This window comes from Neolamprologus brichardi, unplaced genomic scaffold (genome assembly GCF_056152115.1).
Source record: "Neolamprologus brichardi isolate AB-2024 unplaced genomic scaffold, ASM5615211v1 NODE_ptg000031l+_length_7269946_cov_1, whole genome shotgun sequence".
NCBI lineage: Eukaryota > Metazoa > Chordata > Actinopteri > Cichliformes > Cichlidae > Neolamprologus > Neolamprologus brichardi.
This window is the reverse complement of record NW_028270136.1, coordinates 242,983-262,494: the sequence shown is the minus strand read 5'-3', so window position 1 is coordinate 262,494 and position 19,512 is coordinate 242,983. Positions and strand designations below refer to the sequence as shown.

Sequence of the window (19,512 nt, the reverse complement as noted above, 5' to 3'; positions counted from 1 at the left end):
AAGGAGCCAGTTGTAATTATGGGAGATATTGAATCCATGTTCCACCAAGTCATGGTTCCAGCTGAAGATAAAGATCTATTGAGATTTCTCTGGTGTCCTAATGGTGATCTGGAACAACCAACATCTGAATGTAGGATGAATGTACATCTCTTCGGAGCAACTTCATCACCAAGTTGCGCCAACTTTGCACTCAGAAAGTGTGTGGCTGACTTTGGACATCTCTACAGTGAGGAAGCTGTGAAGAAGTTGTTGCACTGTTTTTATGTGGACGATTGTCTTGTGTCCGTTGGAACTGATGAGGAAGCAGTGTTAATGTACCAAGAGTTGGTTTCTTTGTGTGCCAAAGGAGGATTTCTGCTCAAAAAGTGGATTACCAACAAGCCTGGAGTGCTGGAATCCATTCCTGAAAGTCACAGAGCCACAGGAATGAAAGAGTTGAACATGGAATTGGATTCCTCAATGATCGAGCAAGGTTTGGGTGTGGAGTGGTGCATAAAATCAGACTCTTTTAAGTTCAAGATTGTACTCAAGGACAGACCGCTCACCAGAAGAGGAATCCTTTCAATTGTCAGTTCTATCTATGATCCTCTTGGAATGCTAAGTCCTGTGGTCTTAACTGCTAAGAAAATCTTAAGAGATCTATGCCAGGAAGGAATCGGCTGGGACGTTAATGTACCAGAGCTGTTTTCCAAAAGATGGTTAACATGGCTCCAGCAGCTCCAGCTATTGAGCAAGTTTGAAGTGAGTCGTTGTCTGAAACCTGATGGATTTGGAGAAATCACGAGAGCTCAGTTGCACCATTTCTGTGATGCCAGTGAGGATGGGTATGGAACAGTGACCTATCTGGTGATTGAAAACATCTGTTCAGAACGACACTGTGCGTTTGTTATGGGAAAGGCTCGTGTTGCTCCTCTTAAATCCTTTACCGTCCCGAGAATGGAGCTCATTGCAGCAACCATGGCCAGTCTCTGGTGTACTCTGGAGGAAAGAGCTGCAGATGGAACTTCTGGATTCTGTGTTTTGGACAGACAGTGCTTCTGTTCTTAAATACATCAGGAGTGAGACTTCAAGATTCAAGGTTTTTGTGGCCAACAGAGTTTCACAAATCTTAAGAGTTTCATCTTCCTCGCAATGGAGATATGTGGACACAGCCAGTAATCCAGCAGATATGGCCTCAAGAGGAGTGAAAGTCAATGTTTTTATGAAGAATACAAAATGGTTGTCTGGGCCTAAGTATCTTCTACAATCTAGGAGTGAATGGCCTGTCTACCCAGATGACATCAGTCTGCTTGCATCTGATGATCCTGAGGTAAAAACAGTTGCCACAGTGAGTGTTGAGCAAGCTGGAGAAAATTATGTTACTCGCTTGTTTAAACATTTTTCCACCTGGACATGTCTTAACAAGTCAGTGGCATGGCTGTTAAAATTTAGGACTTGCTTCTGTCCTTTGTGAAGAAAAGGAGAGAATTATGTTCAAGCTTACCACAGTCAGAGGTCACCAAAGAGCAACAGAGATCATTTGTGAAAGAGAAGCTGAGGAATTTCAAGAGGACATCTGTGATTAAGAATCTTACAGTGGAAGATCTGGACAAAGCTAAGGTTGTCATCATCAAGTTCTGTCAGAGGATGAGATTTTCCTTGGAGCTTGTGAGTCTGGAGAAGGGACAACCTATAAAATATATAAAATCAAGTCCTCTAAGAAGACTCACAGCTGCAAGATGGAATTCTCAGAGTGGGTGGGAGACTCAGTAGATTATCGATGCCGGTTGAGGTGAAACATCCCATAATATTAGCAAAGGATCAACACATCTCCGAGCTCTTGCTTAGACATATACATCAGGAAGTTGGACATGGTGGTCGTAACCACATGCTGTCTAAGCTAAGAGAAAAGTACTGGTTGATTGGAGCCAGTACAGCAATAAGAAAAGTGTTATCTAAATGTGTCATCTGTCGACGTCTTAATGCTCCACCAGTTAATCAACAGATGGCGGATTTGCCCAATGAAAGAATCATTCCAGATGAACCTCCATTCACGCGGGCGGGAGTGGATTACTTCGGACCCTTCAGTGTAAAAAGTAGGAGGAGCATGGTGAAGAGATACGGTGCTATATATATTCACCTGCCTTGCTATCCGTGCTGTTCACATTGAGGTTGTTCCATCACTGGATACTAACTCTTTCATTAATGCATTCAGACGTTTTAATGCAAGAAGAGGTCAGGTTCGAGAACTGCGTTCTGACAACGGAACCAATTTTGTAGGTGCTGAACGTGAACTTAGAACTGCCATTGAACATTGGAACCAGGCAAAAATCAATGACTTCTTTTAGAGTTAAATGGACCTTTAATCCACCTGGAGGTTCACATCACAGAGGAACCTGGGAGCGACTGATAAAACTGGTTCGCAAAGTACTTAATTCCATAATGAAAGTACAAAATCTGGATGAAGAAGGTCTTCATACAGTACTTTGTGAGGTTGAAGCACAACAGCCGCCCAATTACCAAAGCCTCAATGGATCCTAACGACCTGGAAGCTTTGACCCCTAATAATCTTCTGTTAAAGACCTTACCGATATTACCACCAGGAGTATTCCATTCCACTGATATGTACACACACAGAAGATGGAAACAAGTCCAATACATGTCTGACTTGTTTTGGAACAGATGGGTGAAGGAATACCTACTACAGCAACAGGAACGTCAGCGATGGATTGGAGTAAAAAGGAACCTCATCGTGGGAGATCTAGTTCTCATCACGGACAGTTCGGCACCTCGAAACTCTTGGCCCATGGGACGTGTGATAAAGACCTTTCCTGACCGAAGAGGATTTGTTTGTCAAGTTCGGATTAAGACTCAGACTAGTTGCCTGGATTGACCTATTACCAAACTGTGTCTACTGCTGGAGGCAGATCACAGTTAAAGACTTCTGGGTCCAATTATCAGACTTTGATTGTATTTGGACATAAAATGTCTCATTTTTCTTTGAAGATAGACTTTAAGGTTACCTATAGGATTCCTGTGGGTAATATTGAAATACAGTAAATGATTGACTTTTCTCTACGTGTTTTATGTCTCCTACTTGGTTAATTATGGGTAATTATTAGAAGGGATCCTAATAATTAGGGGCTGGTGTGTAGGAGCCATAACTAAATGTATTGAATTTTGATGATCACTGGGTTTTCATTTCTTTAGTTGCTATGGTGATGTGTAATGGGAGTCACGTGGGTGCTAGCAGTGACATTAAGAGGGCATTGTCAGTCTGTCATTCACTGGTTTGATTTTGACAGAGAGGAGGGCTGGGTAGCCGTAGTTTTTGTTGACCGCTGCACAACATGTTTCGCCTTGTTACATTAGAGCCTGTGACGTTGTAAGAGTCCAAATTGCGAGATGATCACATTACTCTGTAAACTCTCAAAGCACTTTAATAAATAAGCAAAAAATTCCACCTCTCGCATTATTGCGTAAAGTTGACAGCCCGTCAGGTAAATAGGCAGGCTCCATCCCCGGCCTCTAGCGACTGTGGAAGTCGCTACAAATAATTTAAGGTTGGTAACATTAAGTTGATTTGAAAAATACTATAGTACAACGGTGTTATTAAGATAAAGTTGTGTTTTGTGAGGGCTGCTAGTTAGCAATCTAGCTAATGTGTTAACTTTAGCTAAATGATCTTATTTAAGCTGTAGGATATTTCCAAGTACTGTGAGAGAAGGCTTTGGAACCGAACCAGAGAACTGCTGTCACGGCATGGACAAGTTTGACGATGCCATACTGTCTGTGTTGCAGGGTAAGTCTTATTTTTCAGTTATTTTGGTACGTTAGCTAAGCAGCCTTAGCATCTGTTAGCATCGTTTCTGAAACTTGGAGCAAGGGTTGTACTCTTCTCTGAACTTTATCCACATCATAGCCTTGAGCTGTTTTTGCCAAAATAGACTTGGAACATCATTCTTTAAAACAGCCAAAAATAGTTTAATTGCATTCCCAAATATTTGATAAAATTTATATTAAAGGATTATTCTATTGTATTCTATTCTAGTTAACACATAAACTGTTTTAAGTTTAACATTTTAAGTCAAGTCTGTCCCGTATTAGTCAAGTCTGTCCCGTATTCAGCAAGTGAAAATAAAATAAACAATAAAAGGTGAATCAAATGGACCATTACGGCAAGGCTGGGATGGTCAATTTGGTAAAGTAAATCCGTTGGGCATCTTTCTTCGCCTTTAGACAATAATTCTGATGGCAAAAGAGCCAAACGGGACAGGCAAAAAAAAAAAGTTTAACATTTTATCCTGTTATCATTACTTATTGCTAAAATACATTTATTGACAAAAAATGACCTCAATATCTAATAAGCCACGCCCAGAAAAAGAGAAATAGATATCACTTTTAAAGTTGTTTTTCTCTTTTACAGCTGCGAATATTGACGAGGAAGCTTTGAGAAGCTAATTATGAGTGGTGTCCCAGAAACGATGTGGGCTTCATAGATAATTGGCAAACCTTCTGGAGGAAACCTGGTCTTGTTAGGAGAGACGGCATCCATCCCACTTTGGATGGAGCAGCTCTCATTTCTAGAAATATGGACAAATTTATTAAACCCCCCCAAAATATGACTATCCAGAGTTGGGACCAGGAAGCAGAGTTGCAGTCTTACACGCCTCTCTGCAGCTTCTCTCCTCCTGCTACCCCCCCAAAAACCCATCTCCATTGAGACTGTGTCAGCTCCCAAACAGACAAAAAACAAACTAAAAACCAGCAATAAACAACTTAAACATAAAAAATCACAAAGAAAGAACAATGCAGTATCCACATCTGAACCAAAGAGTAAAACAGTGAAATGTGGATTATTAAATATTAGGTCTCTCTCCTCCAAGTCTCTTTTAGTACATGACTTAATAATTGATCAACAAATCGATTTACTCTGCCTTAAACCTGGTTGCAGCCGGATGATTATGTTAGTTTAAATGAATCAACACCCCCGAGTCATTCTAACTACCAGAAATCTCGAAGCACAGGCCGAGGGGGCGGTGTGGCAGCAATTTTTCACACCAGCCTATTAATTAACAAAAGACCAAGACAGACTTTTAATTCATTTGAAAGCCTGATGCTTAACCTTGTCCACCCCAGCTGTAAAACTCAGAAACCAGTCTTACTTGTTATCATCTATCGTCCACCTGGGCCTTACACAGAGTTTCTCTCTGATTTCTCAGACTTTTTATCTGATTTAGTGCTCAGCTCAGATAAAATAATTATTGTGGGTGATTTTAACATCCATGTAGATGCTAAAAATGACAGCCTCAACATGGCATTTAATCTGTTATTAGAGTCAATTGGCTTCTCTCAAAATGTAAAAGCCCACCCACCACTTCAATTCAATTCAATTCAATTCAATTTTATTTATATAGCGCCAAATCACAACAAATGTCGCCTCAAGGCGCTTCATAGATACAGAGAAAAGCCCAACAATCATATGACCCCCTATGAGCAAGCACTTTGGCGACAGTGGGAAGGAAAAACTCCCTTTTAACAGGAAGAAACCTCCGGCAGAACCAGGCTCAGGGAGGGGCGGCCATCTGCTGCGACCGGTTGGGGTGAGAGAAGGAAGACAGGATAAAAGACATGCTGTGGAAGAGAGACAGAGATTAATAACAGATACGATTCAATACAGAGAGGTCTGTTAACACATAGTGAGTGAGAAAGGTGACTGGAAAGGAAAAACTCAATGCATCATGGGAATCCCCCGGCAGCCTACATCTATTGCAGCATAACTAAGGGAGGATTCAGGGTCACCTGGTCCAGCCCTAACTATATGCTTTAGCAAAAAGGAAAGTTTTAAGCCTAATCTTAAAAGTAGAGATAGTGTCTGTCTCCCGAATCCAAACTGGAAGCTGGTTCCACAGAAGAGGGGCCTGAAAACTGAAGGCTCTCCCTCCCATTCTACTTTTAAATACTCTAGGAACAACAAGTAGGCCTGCAGAGCGGGAGCGAAGTGCTCTAATAGGGTGATATGGTACTACAAGGTCATTAAGATAAGATGGGGCCTGATTATTTAAGACCTTGTATGTGAGGAGCAGGATTTTGAATTCAATTCTGGATTTAACAGGAAGCCAATGAAGGGAAGCCAAAACAGGAGAAATATGCTCTCTCTTTCTAGTCCCTGTCAGTACTCTTGCTGCAGCATTTTGGATTAACTGAAGGCTTTTCAGTGAGTTTTTTGGACATCCTGATAATAATGAATTGCAGTAGTCCAGCCTGGAAGTAATAAATGCATGAACTAGTTTTTCAGCGTCACTCTGAGACAGGATATTTCTAATTTTAGAGATGTTGCGCAAATGGAAGAACGCAGTCTTACATATTTGTTTAATATGTGCGTTGAAGGACATATCCTGGTCAAAAATGACTCCAAGGTTCCTCACAGTGTTACTGGAGGCCAAGGTAATGCCATCCAGAGTAAGAATCTGGTTAGATACCATATTTCTAAGCTTTTCAGCGCCGAGTACAATGACCTCAGTTTTATCTGAGTTAAGAAGCAGAAAGTTAGTGGCCATCCAAGTCTTTATGTCTTTGAGACATTCCTGCAGTTTAACTAATTGGTGTGTGTTATCTGGCTTCATGGACAGATAGAGCTGGGTGTCATCTGCATAGCAGTGAAAATGTATGCTATGTCTTCTAATGATGCTGCCTAGGGGAAGCATGTATAATGTAAACAGAATTGGTCCTAGCACTGAACCCTGTGGAACTCCATAATTAACCTCAGTGTGTGAAGAGGACTCTCCATTTACATGCACAAATTGGAGTCTATTAGATAGATATGATACAAACCACTGCAGTGCAATATCTGTAATACCTACAGCATGTTCTAATCGCTCTAATAGGATATTATGGTCAACAGTATCTGACTTCAGTATAACTTCAATCACACTCTAGATCTTGTTTTAACATATGGCATAGAAACTGAACATTTAACAGTGTTTCCTGAAAACCTTCTCCTGTCTGATCATTTCCTGATAACATTTACATTTACACTAATTGATTACACAGCAGTGGAGAGTAGACTTTATCACAGTAGATGTCTTTCTGAAAGCGCTTTAACTAAGTTTAAGAATATAATCCACCCACATCATCTTCAATGGCCTGTACCAACATAGAGCAGAGCAGCTATCTGAACGCTACCCCAACAGAGGTCGATTATCTTGTTAATAATTTTACCTCCTCACTATGTATGACTCTGGATACTGTAGCTCCTGTGAAAACTAAGGTCTCAAATCAGAAGTACCTCACTCCGTGGTATAATTCTCAAACACGTACCCTAAAGCAGATGACTCATAAGCTGGAGAGGAAATGGTGTGTCAGAAATTTAGAGGATCATCATTTAGCCTGGAGAAATAGTTTGCTGATTTATAAGAAAGCCCTCCGCAAAGCCAGAACATCTTACTATTCGTCACTGATTGAAGAAAATAAGAACAACCCCAGGTTTCTCTTCAGCACTGTCAAAGGAAAATTGTTTTTATATAATGTGATCAGCTCCATGAAATGTGCTTTTTATTGATCACTACGCAATCTACATGTCTACGTGACTTTTCACCTAATAACTTTTGTGATGAACTTATTCAGCTACTAACCGCTTCCTGTCTTCAGAGAACAGTTAAATGTAGAGAAGAGAAACCTCAGCTCTTTTCCGAGAACATATAGATGTAGAAAAGGGAAAAACCCGTTGCTCTGAGTGACATTGTTATTTTTGTACACACACACACGCACACACATACACACGCACACAGAAAAGTATAAATAAAGAACGCAGACAGTGATGAGACGCAGGTCATGCGTCGATGACTGCCCTCGCGAGTGAAAGACAACTGCAGTCAGGTCTCAGACTCACATGAAAAAATGTCAGGTCTCAGTCTCACATGAAAAAATGTCAGGTCTCAGTCTCACATGAAAAAATGTCAGGTCTCAGACTCACATGAAAAAATGTCAGGTATCAGTCTCACACGAAAAAATGTCAGGTCTCAGACTCACACGAAAAAATGTCAGGTCTCAGACTCACACGAAAAAATGTCAGGTCTCAGAACACGAGCTATCAGACAGAGAGAAAATCTTCCTGCAGGTGGCGCTGTTGTCACGTCCCACCAATGACTGTAGTGACAGCTGCAGTCACGGAGAAACTTGCGTATCTCTGTTCGGGAATAGCAGCTAGAGCGTAGGCTCTGAGAGGAGGGCCAGCATTTACGCTTCGAAAACACGACCGAGTGTTTTAACCTGACAGCCTGAGGTGTTCTTCAGTAAACTGGACTACCCGACAGAAGGACCCGAGGCCCCGCTGCACTGTTTCGGTAAATTAAATGGGTTTGTAAGCTACTCCGTAACTACCGTCCTTAGCTAGGTCCTGAGACCTAGCTAGCTAAGATGTCAGGGTTCGTTTAGCTAATCTGTGCAGGTGAATACATTTACTAAAGAAATCAAGAGAAACGCCCCGGGCTGCTCAGTCACTAATTACTGTTACTGTACTTTTATTACAAGTATTATACTGTAAAAGCAACAGGCTGCACCCTGCTTCAGCTCCTGTGCAGAGCTGAATATTAAATATGTGCAAACAACGGCATGTTTTCAGTCTCTTGCCACATCTGTAAAGACAGTAACATTTTGTTAAAAAGCTTGTACTTCAGTAACTCCTCATTAATCAGGAACTATGGATTAAAGTACTATAGTGTACTGTAATACTGAAAAAAATGTAAGAGAAGAACTTCAGGTCCTGAGTGTGTGAGGACAGAAGAATCAGCTTTATTTCAATATTAAGGGATAAAATTTATATCTGAGTTTGATGGTTCTGTTCTCTTTGTGATTACAGGAGCTGCCCTCAGATTCAGACCTCAGCCCCATCGAGTGACAGCAGACAGATCATCCAACATGTTCATATGTTAACTGTAAAATGAACTGATGAAAACAGTACAAAGGTTAGAGTACCACATGTGCTGTAGTGAAGGCTGCAGCTTTATTGATAAAGTTAAAGACAAAAAAACAAAAGGATTAATCACTCATGTAACTGTGTCACTATATATCAGCATTAACAGGACCTCAGTTTGTATCTCAGACCTGCACAGCTTCCGTTTTAAACACTTGATGTACTCAGCTGCATGAAGAGCATATGAGATTTTGTCTAACACAATTAAATAAAACCTGATGAAGGTCAAAGGTCATCACTTGTATGTTGAACTACAAACTTGTCATCTGGAATTCATTCACTGTTTTTTGCAGATAGTGTATTATTTACCATAAAGTGATTCAGAGTTATTCATACCAGAGTAACCAGAGAGGATCATATATTTTTAAATATATAACTTTCTACAGGACTGAATATCATATATTTATATAAAAGTCTGGAGCCTTTGGGGAGTATCCGAGTATTTATAACATTACACAAAGCAAAGGTCTCATCACAGTGTTCATGAAATGCTGGGTTTATCCATCTCCTGGGGCGGGCCTACGGAGGAGTGCTGAAGATTTCCCTGTGAGGGAGCTGCTGGTGAAGATCATGAGTCCTGCTTGATCAATGCGATGAGCTTCAGTCTTCCTGGTGTTTCTTAAATGATGCCTTTTTGAGTGGGTCAACAGAACTTATGGCACAGGACAGCTGTGATGAAAGAAAGGGAAGAAGTTTCTCCAAACCTCTGGACCCAGGAAACCCAGCTTGGTCCTGATGGTCTCCCTCACTAGTTTCTCTCCAGGGTGAATGTAGCTGTTGATATAATATGGACTCTATTATTAAATGAAAAGAACAAATTAGACTACATTACTGAGACGTTCTGCTGATGTTTTTAAAGTCTCCATGTTACCAGGATGTAGAGATTTAAACAGTTTTAGATCCATTACACTCACGGTCTTATGTTAAAATCTCAAAGGACAGCATTATATTTTTGATATTAACAGTAACTCTGGGCTTCTGTAGAGTGTGCAGATGATCTCATCGCTGTCTAAAAATGTATAACAAAACCTAAGGAGTGCTGAATGCTTCAATAACACAGACTATTAGAGTAGCAGGTATGTAGCATTGCTAACTAGCTAGCAACAAGCCTCCAACACAGTGCGTATGCTAGCGGCTAATCTAGCAAACGAATTAACAACAGAGTGATTTTAGAACTATAAGATGATAAACTGTGTGTCTTTTTTTATAACAGTGACATGGTTGTATTTACCTTAATTAAACGAGTCGTCAGTCGCGGTAAACCAGCAAAAAAAACTCGAGCAGCCGGGCTACGTAAAAAGTGTAGGGGGGCGTGTTTGCGGTCATGTCCAGCGGGTGTGTGGGCGGGAGCGTTACACAGTCGCTCCACCTCAAGTCACTACTCCAAATTTGCAAGATGGCAGCCTCCATCTGAGACTGAGACCTGACATTTTTTCGTGTGAGTCTGAGACCTGACATTTTTTCATGTGAGACTGAGACCTGACATTGTATCATGTGAGACTGAGACCTGACATTTTTTCATGTGAGTCTGAGACCTGACATTTTTTCATGTGAGACTGATACCTGACATTTTTTCATGTGAGTCTGAGACCTGACACTTTTTCATGTGAGACTGATACCTGACATTTTTTCATGTGAGACTGAGACCTGACATTTTTTCATGTGAGACTGACACTTGACATTTTTTCATGTGAGACTGAGACCTGACATTTTTTCATGTGAGACTGAGACCTGACATTTTTTTTTGTGTGAGTCTGAGACCTGACATTTTTTTGTGTGAGTCTGAGACCTGACATTTTTTCATGTGAGTCTGAGACCTGACATTTTTTCATGTGAGATTGAGACCTGACAACTTTTTTCCTGAGACCTGACGATGTCCTAAAATGTACACCGTACCCCTGCCATTTAAATTGGTCCTTCGAGCTTAGCGATGGAAACAACAGAGATTGAAAATGTGACGTCATTCAGGGGGAAAACTGCAACGGATTGTGGGAACTCGTGGCAAGAGCTACTAGCGCACACAGGCTTTCAATTGAAATCAGTTACACAGCGATAAAAAGAAACAAAAAATGGCAAGAAGCTGTTGTATTATTAACTGCACAAGCTGGGCGAGCAACAGCCGCGTGAAGCCGACAGGTAAAGCGATTGGTTTTTATCGGATTCCGGCGTGGAGCAGAAATTGTCCAAGCCATGTCTCCGAAGTCAAGAAGAGGCGACGGATGGCCTGGATTGCCGCTATCCGAAGACCTAATATAACGTTCGAAAACACTCCACCTCACATGTTAGTCTGCTCCAAGCATTTCCACAAAGGTAAGTGTTTTGTAGTAGTTAATACGTCTTATATGGCGCTGAACAGAAATCATCACGCTATGCTCCTTTGTTTATTGTGGCTGTGTGTAATGTTAGCTGTGTTTTGTAGGCAAACCAGCCTACGAAATGCTGGAATGCGATCCAGCCTGGGCACCCTCTCTCAAACTGGGCCACAGAGAGTCTAAAGCTTCTACCACAAAGAGATTTGATCGGTTAAGACAGAGATTGAAATCAAAACAGCCACGAAAAGTCCCGCGTTCCTCTGGGGCAGAGACGGCTCATCCAGGCGAAATCCATGCAGGTAAAATTGTCTGTGTACATAAATAAATTCCACTTTTTCCACATTAAGTACTGTGTCTTGTTTTTGCACATAAAATGATCTTGTCTGTGTCTGTATGCATGTGTGTTTTTAAGCACACCTGTCACCTGTAGCACCTGTCACTACGGAAACTACAGCTGAGATCCAACCACAGCAGATAACTCCACAGCACGAGGATGAAGATCTGCAGGACTGCAAAATGTGTTCTCTAAGGTTACAAGAAATAGCACACCTGCAGGAAGAAAACCTAATATTAAAAAAAGAACTGTCCAAAAAGAAATTAGACACAGAATTCTTGAAAGATAACACCTCTAAAGTTAAATTCTACACAGGGCTGCCTTCTTTTGCTTTACTAATGGGGGTGCTACAACAAATCAGCCCGAGCTTGCCAGACACTGACAGGAAAATTTCCCAGTTTCAGATGCTCTTGTTGACTCTCATGCGTTTAAGACTCAACCTTCCAATTGCACATATTGCACAACTCTTTGATATTAGCCGGACAACCACATCCACTGTATTTAACATTACTGTAAATGTGCTATACGCTCACCTCAGTCCACTGGTGCACTGGCCGGGAAGACATTGCATACAGGCCAGCATGCCACACCAGTATGTTGAGATGTTTGGTGACCAGGTGACAGTTATTATTGACTGTTTCGAACTGTTCATAGAGAGAACACAAAATTTACGCGCCATGGCGGAGACGTATTCCACATACAAAAGTAGACACACAATGAAAAATCTCATTGGCATCACACCACAAGGGACCATCTCTTTCATTTCTAAAGGATGGGGAGGGCGTACCAGCGATAAACAAATAGCTGAAACATCTGGCTTTCTACAGAAGCTGTCACCTGGGGACATAGTGCTCGCTGACCGGGGTTTTGATATCAAGGAAAGTGTTGCCTTAATGGGTGCCACTTTAAAAATTCCAGCATTTACACGGGGTCGTATTCAGCTACAAGCAAAAGATGTGGAGGACACACGAAAACTGGCACATGTCAGGATCCATGTAGAACGCGTTATAGGCTGTCTATGGTCCAAGTACATTATCCTAAATGACACCATCCGTTTAGGTTTTGTGGTGCCATGTGAAGGTGAGAACATGACTTTGCTGGATAAGATAGTCGCTGTGTCATGTGCACTCACAAATATGTGCCCAAGTGTTGTTGTGAAGCAAGCAAGTGATGAATAACTGTTTTCCTTTTTTTTTGTATCAATTTTTTTGTTGTGGTTGTTATTGTTTTGTTGTGCAGCTGTGTTTTTATACAAATCAGCTAATAATGCACAACGGTATACTATTTTGCCTTTGTCCTGTAAGCTTCAATAGTAACATGTAACACTGTTGTCAGTTATAAATAAAGACAGTCCTGATGAAAGACTTGTGCAACACTTACTTTATTTGTATTGGTTCTGACACTGTATATTAGTACAAACTGAAAAGAAAGAGATTGCGTTGGCCCATTCTGGACATAAAGAGATAATTTACAGCACAGCTGTAAAGTGCAGTGGTGCAAATCGGCAAATATTTACAACAAAGTATGACTGTTGTGACAGAGATTTATAGCAATGTAAACATGTTCTTATAATTCACTGTGAGTGACAGAACAACAGGTAACACAAACCATAGAGTGCACAGTACAGGAAGATGGGTCCACCCTAATGTGACACTAAACATGAAATCACAATAAAGTCCTTCAATATAAGAGTTGTCTCTGAACGGGTGTAACTGAAATACTGTCTGGTTAGTTTTCTATGCAAGCTTTTTTCTTTCGTTTTTTTTTTTTGTCACGGTAACATCCATGAAATGTGGCCCTTGTGAAACACTGGGTTCTGGATCAGTGTAGTGATTGGCCAAGAGCTCAGGCATCACAACTTTGTAGAAGAAATCCTGAGCGACAGGCAGCATTTTAGTCCACAACTCTACATCTGGCATCACATGTGTAACAACACAAGCTTTTGTTGTCCACACAACAAAGTCACAAAAGTGTGACTTTGTAACAAAGATCTGGGTTTGGACCTGCTTGTAGTAGATGTGTGTCTGTTTCAACTCCACCCTTCCATCTGTTAACCTCAGACAAAACCTGTCATCTTCACAGGCCTGCAGGAGGTTGTTGTTGCGGTGTTTATACGGGCACTTGATTTCCACACATCCTTTACCACAACATTCACATTTTACGAGCGCATCAGGGGTGGCACCCAATTCTGGGAATGAGGGGTTGATTATGAAACCACACTTATCCACTTTAATTTCTTTATGCCGCACCTTTCCCTGTGAGGTGTACCACTCTCGTGCTGTGTTTTCACTGTCTCTTCCCCACTTGAATTGTTGCGGTTCATGGTCGGAGAGCTGATGTGAAAGTTTTTGTGGGTAGCACACTTTCTTGACAGTTGACAACGCAGGAGTGGCAATGGAGGTGGACACAACTGCATGTATGTTTGACGCAGTGATTCTTCCTGCTCGTCCTGTGTGCCAAAGATCACATTTGTGCTGCTCCCTGGTTTTCTCTTCCAGTGCCTCTGCCTCTGCCTTTGAGACAACAACACAGTGCTTTAGACGATCGCAGTGCTGCAGAAGGACAGATAGTTGACAGCCCTTCATCTGTGGGTCATACAGACGTAGAAGTGATTTGGGGAGGACACGAGGCTGGACAGGGTCAGCATATTGGTGGCAGAAGTCCTCCATAACGGCGCATAGGCCTGACCGGTTTTCATGCATTAGATCTGTGAGAGGCTTTAAATCGGCCAGTGTACGCACTTGTAGTGAACTGCCACCAGTGCGAGTACGGATTTTGGGGTTTGGAGAACAGTCACTTTGTCCAGCACTAAAGGATTGGTCAAGTGCCCTTTTTCTTGCTCTACTTGTGGTGTAGTCAATTGTGTGTCCAGGTACTCCTTGCACTCTCTTGATGTTGGAGGGCATTATCCAGTAAGCTTGGACATCTGTTGGCATGATATTCCCTCGTAGACGCACAGTTGTGTCAACTTTGTAAAGGAGAGCCGCCACATGCACACACTTCTCTGCCACACCTGCCATGCATGTGCAATGTGCACTTTCAACGTCCCCATTAGATTGCAGAATAACCCAGGGCTGAAGAGGCTTCTGGCTGAGTCGCATGGAGTGATTTAGTCAGTGCAGCAGTCAGTGCAGAAAAACGTGTTTGTGAGGACAGAATGTACAGTAAATATTCAGCTTGGCATAAATAGTTAATTGTCCTGACACAATATTGCGTTTTTCTTCTGTTATTACCATGGTACATAGACAAAAACATATACTTTTATTCACAGGATATATGACAGATTTTTGTATCACTAATTGCCCTGTACGATTACAGCATACAATATTATTGTCACTGCTATATTTCTGTAATGCGAACCAGAAATTATTTCCACTACTAATTAATTGCCGTTGAGCTCAAAGGTTGTATTAATAAACGGTTAACGAATGTGTATTTATGAAGACGATTTGTGAGACTGGTAAACTTACCTTTGTTCATATGATGGTCTTGTGTTCTACACGGTGCATTTCAAGGTCCTGTACCCATCCGTCGGTAAACTGTACCTGGGCTTGTTGCAGTGACCTGAAGTTACTAAAAACTTCATGAGTGTATGCACTCACTCCAAGAACCATATAATTGTAAATCTGAGCGTGGTGAAAGTTGGGCAGCACACTGACGTCTTTTGTCCACTCTGTGTGCTCGTACGGGTCTAACCCTTTCACTCCTTTGATTTTTTTCCTCGTACCTTTTCTTTGCCATTTCGTCGAGTCTGTCTTTGTGCGGTCCGGCATTGTTCTCCTTCGTTTTGTACATTCCTATTTTGTGGAACAAAGAAAAGCCGAGAAGGTATTGGAACCGGAGAATGAATGTTTTGCGGTGCTGCAAATGCTGCAAATGCGTGCATTTGATGCGGCGCTTGGATTGTTTTGCCACGAGTTCCCAGCATGCAATGCACGAAAGTCATGTGGTGTGTCAATCTCTACAGACACGTTTCTGTGACTCCAATCCAAGGTCTGACTGCTGTATCCTGATGTTGTGGGAAGCCAGCACCGAAGTGTAACCAACTTTAAGGTATAAAGGTGAATTACAGCGCAATAATTACTTGGGCTCGTAATAAGACCCTGGCCAGAATCAGAAGACACCAAATTCGTATGGAGCCAAAGTATTGAGCAGCAAAAATGACCTGGACACAATGTTAACTTTTGAGTAGCCACTCTTGTATTGTTACAAGGTATAACAGATATTTGTCCAATTTGTACAGATAAAGTAAAAAATAAATTAAATAGTGTGCACACTCAAACAAAATAAAAGTATTTGTTGGGGCCCTTTAAGAATTTAGAGTTAAGCTGGCAATAGCCAACTTCAAAGGTCCTTGTGAGTGTAACTGGAATGTATGAGTGTGTGGTGTGTATCTTCTTTGGGGTAGATCGTCCTCAAAGTGGTTGGCTCGCCATCTATCACAACCGGAATATCGTCCTGGTCCTTGGACTTTTCTGTCCTCTCCAAAAAACCTGACCTATAATCCAGGTCATAAAACGTACATTCTAATCAGTCTGTTTCAGATGCATTGTTTAAGGTTAAAATGTAAAATCAAAATATTGCATCAACCTCATATTCATTGCATCAACATCTTAAATCTTATCAAATCTCACAGTTCTGTTGTACAACATTCAATTTTCAAGTATATCAAATATGAGAACTAAACATCTAAGTTGCTCAAATATGTCTCTATTCATGTAAACATTAATTAAACAATACTTATGGTAAGTAACCATTGACATTCAAAATACAATACACCATAACAAATTCTGAACTATGTGCAAATAAGCAACAAAATATACATGTGAGTTCAGTTCAGAGGCAGTAAAGCAGTGTGCTTAATTTTTCCACACTATAGGCCTATTCGTGAGAGAGAAATACACTAAAAATTACCCTCTAGGTTACTTTAAACTCACAGTGAACTGACAAAAACTAGCTTTAGAGCTATTTTTTTTAGACCCCCACCCCCACCAGATTCAACTGGTGGGGGGGGGGGGGGGGGGGGGGGTTTGTCACATCTTGCAGGAGCTTTCCTCTCTCAGGAACTCTCTCTGCAAGAGGGGGAGATACAGGAGAGGTGGAGGAAGATCTCAGCCTGGGCGTCTATTGTCTTATGTAGTCTGGAAGATGAGTGGATGATGGGGTGGGTGCAGTTTTCTCTGTGGTGGGGTTGGGTGGACTGCCCCGGGCTCTGTGGGGCAGGGCGGCGCCACTGCACTGGTCCCCGGTTCGGATGGGCCTGGGCCCCCCTTCCCTGGCGGGTCGCAGAGTATGGGGGTGCCTACTGGGGTCAGCGGGGGAGCTGGCCCCAGAGAGGGGTCACTTGCCCCTCCCTTCCTTCCCTCCCCATCTCCAGCTGCCTCCCTCTTCCCGCTCCACCACAAGCACCCACACATGCAGGGCCTTGAGTAGGGGTGTGTCACCAGGGTGCAGAGGAGGTAACCCCCCCCCCCCCCCCCCCCGTCCCCTTCTGGCTGCCTCTGCCTCAATTTTATCCCACAACTTAGACATTCACATTACTCACACTCTCATTACACATACATATAGGATCTTGGGGGTGGGCACGTTACACGGAATCCCAGTTACCATCAGGGTGTACACCTCACCCCTGGCGTCGTTGCCCACCTCTCAATTTTAAATACACGTAGACATTGAGGGCTAGCAGGAGGGACTATGCGCTTACCTGCTGCTCTCTGGCAGGTAGCTCCATGCCCTCTGGGTTTTAAATGCACCTTAGAACACACATACATCAACACTACAATGAGCGGGTGGAGGGAGGTTAGGAGTCTTCTCTCACCCTCGTTCTCTGCGGCCTTCTGGAACAGGGGGGCTAGGAGGAGGAGTTGGCCGTCCGACTGGGGTCCGGAATGTGGGGCCTCCCTGCTGCTGCGTAGTTGGGGTGGTCTGCTTCTCCCCACAGCAGGGAAAAGGGTAACACAACCTGGGTCTGGGTGCAGTTCCCCCCTCCAGGGGCAAGGGTACCTAGACCCGGTTCGTAGAGTACGCTTGGGGAGTGTGATTGTGTGTACAGCGTCTCTTTATGTCTGTCTCCACGTTGGTTGAGTGTGGAGTAAGTGCATATGAGAGCATGAGGGTGGGAATGGATGTTTGTATCTGTGTGTGCCTGTGTATATATGTCAGGTTGGGTATCAGACGCCACCTCTCTGAGGATATCTCAGGCCCTCCAAGGTTTGGAGGCCTATCTCCCCCCACCACTTCCCCCGCCGGGGGCGGACTCCCTCAGACATCGGTGCGTTGGTGGTTCTTTGTGTCCGGGGATGGGTGTCCAGGTACACACCGGCTCACTCCTTGGCGGCTGCTTATCGGGGCCTGGAGCCTGGGGCTCGCTTGGGCCACTTCGGAGGTGGGGTGCCCCCGGCCTCTCGGCCTGGGGCTCGGTCACTCAGGCACAGCTGGCTGCCGGCGGGGCTCACGGGCACGTCACTGCAACCCCCCCTGGCTTCTGCTCCGTGGCTGCTGAGTGACCCCTCATCTGGGACTCTCCTCAGCTCTTTCTGGGACAGTGGCACGGCTGCCCCTCTGTTGGTCTTCCTTGGTCTCTTGTGTTCTGGGGGCCTCTGGATGTCTGGAGTTTTGATCTCCTCCATACCTGCTTCATGCCCTGGAGGACGGGGCAGTGGCCCCCCACACCCTCTAGCAGATCATTACATGAAGGAACCTTTTAAGAAAACAAGCGCGTCTATGCTCACAGGTGTACACACGGGTGATCACACACACAAACTACACCCTTTTTGGCTCCTACCTCAAAGCACACTGTGCTGTCGATCTTACGTGCTGCACAATAATGTTTAATATTTAGTATTTACTGTCATATTCCCATATATCATTGTGATGTTGTTTATTCTATTACTCTCGTTTTCTTCTGCTTGTTTTCTTTTTTCTTTCTCAACAGGTGATCCAGGTGATCGATATATGTATTTTTTTTTTCTGCTTATTCTGTTGGTTTTTGTTTTTTGCCCTTCTCCCCCGTCCCTCTTCTCAACTGTTTTTCTTTCCCTCTTTCTTTCTCCCTTTTCTTTCCCCCAGTCAAGTCTGTCCCGTATTCAGCAAGTGAAAATAAAATAAAGAATAAAAGGTGAATCAAATGGACCATTACGGCAAAGCTGGGATGGTCAATTTGGTAAAGAAAATCCGTTGGGCATCTTTCTTCGCCTTTAGACAATAATTCTGATGGCAAAAGAGCCAAACGGGACAGGTAAAAAAAAAAGAAAAAAAAAAAAGCTTTAGAGCAGCTAAGAACATGTTGCTCACCGTTGCTCTGTTTCACAAAAGCCCAACACACACTGGTGTCGGAATTGCAGCAGCTCTCCAGATGAAAGGTGAGTGGTTAGCCTGTGAGACACCGAGCTAGCATTAGCGTGATCACGACGGTAAGTCTCTACAAGTTTTTTTTTCCTTTGGAATAACACTTGTCTTACCGACGTTGCTTCTCTCCTTCATCCAGTCACTCGACTCCGGACTTCCAGCAGGTAAGTATGCTGGCTTTCTTTCCTCTCAATTCTGAGTTTTTCCCTCTTTTGTCCGTGGATTTCTCGGTTTGAGTATCAGATGCCTCCACTCCTCTTGCTGAGATGAGAAAAAACCCGGGAACTCCATGCACCTTCACCTCACTTCCTGGCTGACAGGATCAATGCGGCCTGGGTAGGCTCTGATTGGTTACTGAGTTAGTTGCCCTTACGTGGGGTGAACTGAGAGGTGCATTCAATGGTCATAGGAAATATGGTGCTTTGTTGGTGTGGACAGTTAAAATAAAGAGAATAAATACTCTTTCTTCTCTATCATTGGTGTAAATGTGTTGTTTTTTTCATCTGGGCTACACCCTCCCCTCCTGAACTCATGCACGTCCCTGTGCATGGTAGACAGTTAAATGA

General features: G+C 42.9%; 2 protein-coding genes across 2 annotated transcripts; one reads left to right on the top strand and one right to left on the bottom strand.

Annotated features, from left to right (window-relative positions):
* Window positions 1–11,781: 11,781 nt before the first annotated feature.
* On the top strand, window positions 11,782–12,777 carry LOC148094657 (uncharacterized). The gene has a single exon (XM_087837317.1). The coding sequence runs from the start codon at window positions 11,782–11,784 to the stop codon at window positions 12,775–12,777; it is 996 nt and encodes a 331-aa protein (XP_087693443.1).
* Window positions 12,778–13,335: 558 nt separating this feature from the next.
* LOC118455917 (uncharacterized) lies at window positions 13,336–14,700 on the bottom strand. The gene has a single exon (XM_087837390.1). It carries the CDS (start codon window positions 14,698–14,700, stop codon window positions 13,336–13,338), a length of 1,365 nt encoding a protein of 454 aa, XP_087693516.1.
* Window positions 14,701–19,512: the final 4,812 nt, after the last annotated feature.

Excerpts from the sequence above, each read along its gene's own strand:
- LOC148094657 (XM_087837317.1), top strand. The coding sequence starts at position 11,782 with ATGTGTTCTCTAAGGTTACAAGAAATAGCACACCTGCAGGAAGAAAAC.
- LOC118455917 (XM_087837390.1), bottom strand. The coding sequence starts at position 14,700 with ATGCGACTCAGCCAGAAGCCTCTTCAGCCCTGGGTTATTCTGCAATCT.